The following is a 9737-nucleotide window of genomic DNA, read 5'->3' on the forward strand; positions in this document are numbered from 1 at the left end:
CCCAGATCCCTCTGTTCTACAACACACCGCCTGATCCCTCTGCTCCACAACACAGCCCCAGATCCCTGTGTTCTACAACACTCCCCCAGTTACCTCTGCTCCACAACACAACCCAGACTAACCTGTTCTACAAAACTCCACTAGATCCCCCTGCTCTACAACACCCCCCCAGATCCATCTGTTCTACAACACTCCCCCGGATCCCTCTGCTTTGCAACACTCCCCCAGATCCCTCTGCTCTACAACACTCCCCAGATCTGTCTGCTCTACAACCCTACCTCAGATACCTCTGCTCTACAACACAGCCCCAGATCCCTCTGCTCTACAACACTCCCCCAGATCCCTCTGTTCTACAACACTCCCCCAGATCCCTATGCTCTACAACACTCCAACAGATCTCTCTGCTTTACAACACTCCCCCAGATCCCTGTGGTCTACAACACTCCCCCAGATCCCTCTGATCTACAACACTCCCCCGGATCCCTCTGCTCCATGACACACCCCAGACAAACCTGTTCTACAACACTCCCCCAGATCCCTCTGCTCTAGAACACTCCCCCAGATCCCTCTGTTCTACAACACTCCCCCGGATCCCTCTGCTCCACAACACACCCCAGACCAACCTGTGCTACAACACTCCCCAGATTCGTCTGCTCTACAACACTCCCCAGATCTCTCTGCTCTACAACCCTACCTCAGATACCTCTGCCCTACAACACAGCCCCAGATCCCTCTGTTCTACAACATTCCCCCAGATCCCTCTGTTCTACAACACTCCCCCGGATCCCACTGCTCCACAACACACCCCAGACCAACCTGTTCTACAACACTCCCCAGATTCGTCTGCTCTACAACACTCCCCAGATCTCTCTGCTCTACAACCCTACCTCAGATACCTCTGCCCTACAACACAGCCCCAGATCCCTCTGTTCTACAACACTCCCCCAGATCCCTCTGTTCTACAATACTCCCCCGGATCCCTCTACTTCACAACATCCCCCAGATCCCTCTGCTCTACAACACACCCGCAGATCCGTCTGCTCTACAACACTCCCCCAGATCCCTCTGCTCTACGACACACCCCAGACCAACTTGTTCTACAACACACCGCCAGATACCTCTGCTCTACAACACACCCCCAGATCAACCTGTTCAACAACACTTTCCCAGATCCCTCTGTTCTGCAACACTCCCCCAGATCCCTCTGCTTCACAACACTCCCCCAGATCCGTCTGCTCTACAACACTCCCGCAGATCCGTCTGCTCTGCAACACTCCCCCAGATCCCTCTGTTCTACAACACTCCCCCAGATACCTCTGCTCTGCAACCCTCCCTCAGATCCCTCTGCTCTACAACACACCGCCAGATCTCTCTGCTTTACAACACATCCCCAAATACCCCTGTTCTACAACACTCCCGCATATCTCTCTGCTTTACAACACTCCCCCAGATCCCTCTGTTCTACAACACTCCCCCGGATCCCTCTGCTTTACAACACTCCCCCAGATCCCTCTGCTCTACAACACTCCCCCAGATCCCTCTGTTCTACAACACTCCCCCGGATCCCTCTGCTCCACAACACACCCCAGACCAACCTGTTCTACAACACTCCTCCAGATCCCTCTGCTCTACAACACTGCCGCAGATCCGTCTGCTCTACAACACTCCCCCAGATCCCTCTGCTCTACGACACACCCCAGACCAACATGTTCTACAACACACCGCCAGATACCTCTGCTCTATAACACACCCCCAGATCAACCTGTTCAACAATACTCTCCCAGATCTCCCTATTCTACAACACTCCGCCTGGATCCATTTGCTCTACCAAACACACCCAGATCTCTCTGTCCTACAACACACCGCCAGATCCGTCTGCTCCACAACACAGCCCAAGATCCCTCTGTTCTACAACACTCCCCCAGATCCCTCTGTTCTACAACACTCCCCCGGATCCCTCTGCTCTACAACACTCCCCCAGATCCCTCTGCTCTACAACACTCCCCCAGATCCCTCTGTTCTACAACACTCCCCCGGATCCCTCTGCTCCACAACACACCCCAGACCAACCTGTTCTACAACACTCCTCCAGATCCCTCTGCTCTACAACACTGCCGCAGATCCGTCTGCTCTACAACACTCCCCCAGATCCCTCTGCTCTATGACACACCCCAGACCAACATGTTCTACAACACACCGCCAAATACCTCTGCTCTATAACACACCCCCAGATCAACCTGTTCAACAATTCTCTCCCAGATCTCCCTATTCTACAACACTCTGCCTGGATCCATTTGCTCTACCAAACACACCCAGATCCCTCTGTCCTACAACACACCGCCAGATCCGTCTGCTCCACAACACAGCCCAAGATCCCTGTGTTCTACAACACTCCCCCAGATCCCTCTGCTCTACGACACACCCCAGACCAACATGTTCTACAACACACCGCCAGATACCTCTGCTCTATAACACACCCCCAGATCAACCTGTTCAACAATACTCTCCCAGATCTCCCTATTCTACAACACTCCGCCTGGATCCATTTGCTCTACCAAACACACCCAGATCTCTCTGTCCTACAACACACCGCCAGATCCGTCTGCTCCACAACACAGCCCAAGATCCCTCTGTTCTACAACACTCCCCCAGATCCCTCTGTTCTACAACACTCCCCCGGATCCCTCTGCTTTACAACACTCCCCCAGATCCCTCTGCTCTACAACACTCCCCCAGATCCCTCTGTTCTACAACACTCCCCCGGATCCCTCTGCTCCACAACACACCCCAGACCAACCTGTTCTACAACACTCCTCCAGATCCCTCTGCTCTACAACACTGCCGCAGATCCGTCTGCTCTACAACACTCCCCCAGATCCCTCTGCTCTACGACACACCCCAGACCAACATGTCCTACAACACACCGCCAGATCCGTCTGCTCCACAACACAGCCCAAGATCCCTCTGTTCTACAACACTCCCCCAGATCCCTCTGTTCTACAACACTCCCCCGGATCCCTCTGCTTTACAACACTCCCCCAGATCCCTCTGCTCTACAACACTCCCCCAGATCCCTCTGTTCTACAACACTCCCCCGGATCCCTCTGCTCCACAACACACCCCAGACCAACCTGTTCTACAACACTCCTCCAGATCCCTCTGCTCTACAACACTGCCGCAGATCCGTCTGCTCTACAACACTCCCCCAGATCCCTCTGCTCTATGACACACCCCAGACCAACATGTTCTACAACACACCGCCAAATACCTCTGCTCTATAACACACCCCCAGATCAACCTGTTCAACAATTCTCTCCCAGATCTCCCTATTCTACAACACTCTGCCTGGATCCATTTGCTCTACCAAACACACCCAGATCCCTCTGTCCTACAACACACCGCCAGATCCGTCTGCTCCACAACACAGCCCAAGATCCCTGTGTTCTACAACACTCCCCCAGATACCTCTGCTCTACAATCCTCCCTCAAATCCCTCTGCTCTACAATTCAGCCCCAGATCCCTCTATTCTAAAAGACCCCCCACATAGCTCTGCTCTACAACCCTCCCTTAGATCCCTCTGCTCTACAACACACCGTCAGATACTTCTGCTCTACAACACATCCCCAAATCCCCCTGTTCTACAACACTCCTTCAGATCTCTCTGCTTTACAGCACTCCGCCAGATCCCTCTGCTCTACAACACTCCCCCTGATCCCTCTGTTCTACAACACACGGCCAGATCCGTCTGCTCTACAACACACCTCAAGATCCCTGTGTTCTACAACACTCCCCCTGGATCCCTCTGCTCTACAACATTCCTCAAGATCCCTACCACTGAATGCGAAGATCCTACCACGTTAAACTTCCCAAAATGTAAACCCTTCACATTGGGGGAGATCCCGTTCATTCAATGGGTGAATCCTACGCATATTGTACATCCACTCGATCTAGGTTCACTTTCTCTCGGCACGTTCACCCTCTCCTGATTGTGTAGACGCCCACCAGATCACCCCCTCCTCTCCAGCGCTCCATGGTACAAAGCTCTAGACTTTTCCACTCCTCCCCGAGTCCAGGCAAAGGGAAAATTCAACCCGTGTGCATCTGTGAAGCGTAGATACGTTCGCCCTGGTTCTCGATCCCACCCCGGGCTCCGAGCGCCGGGATGTTTTTGTACGAACACGCAATCTGATTGTAACACAGTGGCTCCCGCTGTTCCCACGGTGAAAGAAAGTCGTACAAAAAAACCATGACTATGTGAGAAACGGACCAGCCAACTCGTTAACACGAAGCATGTGACGTGCAGGGACAGTAAGACCACCCTTGGTGTCGTGCATCCAATAGGCGCAGGAGTAGGCCATTTGGCACCTCGAGCCAGCCGCCGCCATTCACTGGGATCAAAGCTGGCTGTCTACAGTCAGCCCCACCGTTTCTGCCCTCTCCCCCACCCCATCCCCTGACTCCACTATTCTTGTGAGCTCTATCTGCCCTCTCTCCCCTTTTCTCCCCTCTTTCTCTCTTTTTCTCCCCCTCTCTCCCACCCTCACTCTCTTTCCCTTTCTGCCATCTCTCCTCTCTCTCCTCCTCTGTCTCACACTCTCTTCCCTCTCTCACGCCTCTCTCCCTCTCTCCCACCCTTACTCTCTCCACCTTTATCCCCCTCTCTCCTCTCTCTCACGTCTCTCTCCTGTGTTCCTAGCCCTCTCCCCCTCTTTCTCCTCTCTCTGTCCCACCCTCACTCTCTCTCCCCTCTCCTTCCCCTATTTCTCCTTTTCTCTTCCACCCTCAGCCTCTCTTCCCCGTTCTCCCCCTCTCTCTCCCCTCTATGAATAAAATTCCATCCACCTTACCCACCACTCTCAGTTAGTAATTATAAAATGTACTCAATGAATATTATATATGTTAATAATATATATGTACAAGTGGATGTTTTCCTTCTTTTGGAGGGAGGAGGGTTGAGGATAAAATTAAAAAATATAATTGCATCATTATTAATCCGCCATAGTCCCACTAAGACCCACAACAAAATGTGCTTTTACTCCGTTCGCTCGCAAAACCATCTGTGACGGCGCCCTCCACAAAAATCAATGGGTGAGCGATCTTCTCGAGGCCCTGAGATGGGCCTTCCATTTTCACCTCCGTTGAGGGAAAAGCTCTAGCCCATGCAAGGAAGGGGGAGGGAGGTCGATCGCCTGGGCTCCAACTGAGGCCTGGCTCTGGCAATTCTCTAATGAGGTCTGTTTTGAAGTGTTTGCATCGGTTTGCGACCTGCACTAAAAAACCCGCCCCCGCCATCACAATCCCCCTTCCAAAAACACATCGATCCTTCATATAAAATGTAACATCATCGGTATAAAATTTTGCGTTCTTCAGATGAGCTTTAACTGAGGTCAGGAAATGTCCATAAATTACTTGGGGTGGAGGGAGGGGGTGGGGGGTGGGGGAAATGAGGTCTTGTTCCTAAAACAAGATCGAAATTGAAACTTGAGCGGCACAATTGAAGTTTATTAATCGAATGTTTGAATCACAATAATCTTTAAGCCGGGCTAAAATTCAAATGGCCCAAATTCACGAACAAAGAAAGGAACAGTTTATTTATAAATGGATTCCTCAACCTTTGCAAAATTATAATTTACCGATGTTAAAACATTTTATGGAATTATATAACCATATAGAAATTTACAGTACAGAAACAGGCCATCTCGGCCCTTCTAGTCCACACCGATTTACGTGAAACGCCACTAGTCCCACCTAACCGCTCCCTTTTCCATCACCCTCCAACCCCCGCACATCCATGTACTCATCCAACCTCCTCTTAAATGACAGAATTGAACCTGCTGCAAACACGTCTTCCGGAAGGTCGTTCCACTCATCCACCACTCTCTGAGTGAAGAAGCATCCTCTTATGTTACTCTTAAAGTTTTGTCCCCTAATGCTTAACTTATGACTCGTCATTCCAATCTTCCCTACTTTCAGGAGAAAGAGCCTATTTACAAGTACTCTATTGCCCTCATAATTCTAAATACCTCTATCAAATTCCCTCTCAACCTTCTACTCTCCAATGAATAAAGTCGCAGTCTACTCAATCCTTCTCCGTATTCAAGATAATGCAATCCAGGCAACATTTTTGTAAACCTTCTTTGCACCATCTCTACCTTATTAATATCCTTCCTATAATTTGGAGACCAGTACTACCCACAATATTCCAAACTTGGCCTCATCAATGCCTTAAATAGTCTCAACATCACCTCCCAGCTTCTATATTCTATGCTATGATTTATGAAGGCCAGCATACCAAAAGCCTTTACCACCCTATCTACATAGGAATCTACCTTCAAGGAACGATGAACTGTTATTCCAAGATCCCTCTGTTCCTCTGCATTCCTCAATGCCCCCCTTCACTGCATACATCCTATTTTGGTTATTCTTCCAAAATGAAGCACCTCACACTTATTCTACATTAAACTCCATCTGCCACATTTCAGCCCACCTTCCTAAACAGTTCAAATCCTTCTGTAGTCCACGAAAACCCTCCACACTCTCCACCATTCCCCCTATTTTGGTATCATCCACATATTTACTCACCCAATTTATCACTCCATCATGCAAATCGTTAATATAAATGAAGACACAACACTGATCCCTGAGGCACACTGCTCATCACCGGCCTCCTTCCTGACAGACAGTTGTCCACCAGGCCTCTCTGGCACCTATTATCCAGCCACCACTGAACCTATCCATAGAGACTGAACCTTCCTCACCAACCTTTCACGTGGAACCTTATGGAAAGCCTTACTGAAATCCAAACAGACCACATCAACTGCTCTACCTTCATCAACCTTCCTGGTCTCCTCTTCAAAAAATTCAACAAGATTCGTCAAATACGACTTTCCCCTCACAAACCCACGTTGGGTGTCCCTGATCAATCCCTGCCTTTCCAGTTATTTATACATATTATCCCTATGAATTTCTTCCATTAGTTTCCCTACCACCGATGTTAACCTTACTGGCTGATAATTGCTTGGCCTACACCTTGCGCCCTTTATAAACAACGGAACCACGTTTGCAACCCGCCAAAGACAAATGTTGCTATTGGAACTGAAGGTAAAATTTCAGCTAAAACTCCTTTGTATCAGAATAAGCTTTTATATTTTTCAATGAATAATCAATTCTTGAAAGTTTGGGAACAGAAAGGTTGAAGACTGTTATTTTTAAAAATATTTTATTTGAAGTTTAAAATCACATAACCTAACAACATTAGTTACTACATTTTAATACAGATATAATGTGATTAATCGTTTTTATATATAAAAAACCCAACCACCTCAACCACCCCACTAATACCCTCCCTCCTCCCTTCCCCACCTACAAAGGAGATCATTATCTAGTACAATCACTTTTAAAATCTATTGGCTGCAGGAACTGTGGCATCCATCGGAGCAGACCGAGAGATCAAATTCTAACATCAATGATTATCAGGTATAGGCTCCAAAATATTTGTCAGTCAAATTATATGCAATCTTTTCAAAAGGAATACAGGCATTTATTTCATTATGCTATCTTTCCATCCCTAAATCCGAGTCAGATTTCCTTGTAATATCTAAACACTTTTGAGGAACTGCCAAAGACAAACGAAAAAAAATCATTTTGATACATGTTCAATCTCAATCTTAAACTCATCGACTTAATAGCTCCTAGTAAAAACAACATTGGGTCAAAAGGTAAACTTACTTTTAATATCTGCTCTTAAAACAATTTACTTTGCAACTGCAAACTTTTAAGTCCATGTCGAATGTCCATGTCACTTCTAAAATATAAATCTGAAGAACTAAGTTGAATATTTTTCAGTTTATGCAGAGTCAAGTACAATTGATGTAAGAAATTATACTGCACCAATCCATAACGTACATTGATTACCTTCGTCATGCTATCTTCACATAAATTTCTCCAAACATTTTCATCAATCTTTCTATCTAAATCCAATTCCCATTTCATTCTTGATTTATGAAGGTCTGGTATATTTTGTAACAACTTATACATTTCAGAAATGATTTTTTAAATCATCTTCAGTAAGTAATAATTCTAAAGAAGATTGTCTAGGTAATTTTAAATCATGACACAATTATGCTTATAATTTTTTTAAAAACTTGATAATAACAAAATAAAGTGTTTGGAGGAATTTGAATGATCTTTCACGTGATTAAAAGCAAAATATTTCCCTGCTTCAAAGCAATCTTTAACATTCAATTCCTATTTTGTTTCATACTTTCAAAAACTGATTATTCACAGTAAAAGAAAAATGTTTATTCTGGTATAAAGGAGTTGAAGACTGTCATGAAGCTGGATATTTTGTTTCATTTCAGTGTTTGAAGGAACAATATGGAATTTCTTCAAATACGTTGTTTGGTTATTATCAGGTGCATGCTTTGTCATTCAATAATTTTGGACGGAGTTTGAGATTACCTAGAAGGACTAGATTTGAAAGTTGAATTATAGGAGGTAAAAAGGGACATTACAGGAATGTATGCTTTATTGCAACATAAGTTACATGAGAAGAAGCTTCTTCGCTCAGAGAGTGGTGGCTGAGTGGAATGACCTTCTGGAAGAGGTGGTTGCAGCAGGGTCAATTCTGTCATTTAAGAGTAGGTTGGATGAGTACATGGATGGGGAGGGGGTTGGAGGGTCATGGACAGGAAACAGGTAGGTGGAACTAGTTTAGTTTCTCATAAATCAGTGTGGACTAGAAAGTGCGACATGGCATGTTTCCGGACTGTAATTGTTATATGGTTATAAGATACCTGTTGGATATTCATAAAGCGGGAAGTAAGTAGGACTGATCTGTCTGTTTCAATTTCTCAGGATGATTGGATGACAATACGTGAGGACAATGTGACTAAATTAGTAAATGTATGATACAGATTAGTTCATTAAAATTCTATCTATCAAATACTTAACTCCTGAGAAGTTGAAGAGATATAGATTCATTTCCTCATAAATGCGTTTTCGATGTGGGGAACAGATAGTTTTTTTTTTACATTCAGTATGGTTATGTGAGAAGATGAAACCCCCTTTCGAATTGAATTATGGAAATTTTGGAGGGGCTGTTTAAATGTAAGTTTTCATTAGATCCTTTAATATTTTTATTGGGATATAAATGGAGCTTGGAATTAAAATTGCATAAATTTCAATTTGTAATTATTCATTTGGCATTGGCAGTAACTTGGAAGAATTAAATTGAATTAAGTATCCAAAGATGGCATATGGAACTGCGATCATGTATTCCATTGGAAAAGATAACAATTTTTCTAATAAGTATGCCTTTTTGTTAATATATGAAATATATAGGTTCCGATATGTAAGGATTGATTGGTGACATCGAACATGGCTATGGTGGTTTATTATATATATATTTCCTATAGTTTTGGGTTGTAGGGGACGGGAGGGAGATATATATGGGAGAAAATTATGTCCGTTTATACTTTGTATTTTATTGTGTTTTGATTTGTATACAAATGTGAACTTGATTTGAATAGAAAGTGTTTGGAGAAATTTGTGCAAAGACAGTATGACTAAGGTTATAATTGTACATAGAAAAACATAGGTGCAGGAGTAGGTCATTTGTCCCTTTAAGCCTACACCACCTGGTTCCTGGTTCCTGCTTTCTTCCCATACCTCTTGATCCACTGAGCCACAAGGGCCAAATCTAACCTACTCTTAAATATTGACAAGGAACCGGCCT

At 45.4% G+C, this 9737-nt stretch overlaps 1 protein-coding gene across 1 annotated transcript; it reads left to right on the top strand.

The window, feature by feature from the left end:
• Positions 1–373: 373 nt before the first annotated feature.
• Positions 374–2165, top strand: LOC138752948 (uncharacterized). The gene is made up of 3 exons (XM_069915553.1): positions 374–487; positions 550–1905; positions 2010–2165. Exons 1-3 carry the CDS (start codon positions 374–376, stop codon positions 2163–2165), a joined length of 1626 nt encoding a protein of 541 aa, XP_069771654.1.
• Positions 2166–9737: the final 7572 nt, after the last annotated feature.

This window comes from Narcine bancroftii, chromosome 2, assembly GCF_036971445.1.
Source record: "Narcine bancroftii isolate sNarBan1 chromosome 2, sNarBan1.hap1, whole genome shotgun sequence".
NCBI lineage: Eukaryota > Metazoa > Chordata > Chondrichthyes > Torpediniformes > Narcinidae > Narcine > Narcine bancroftii.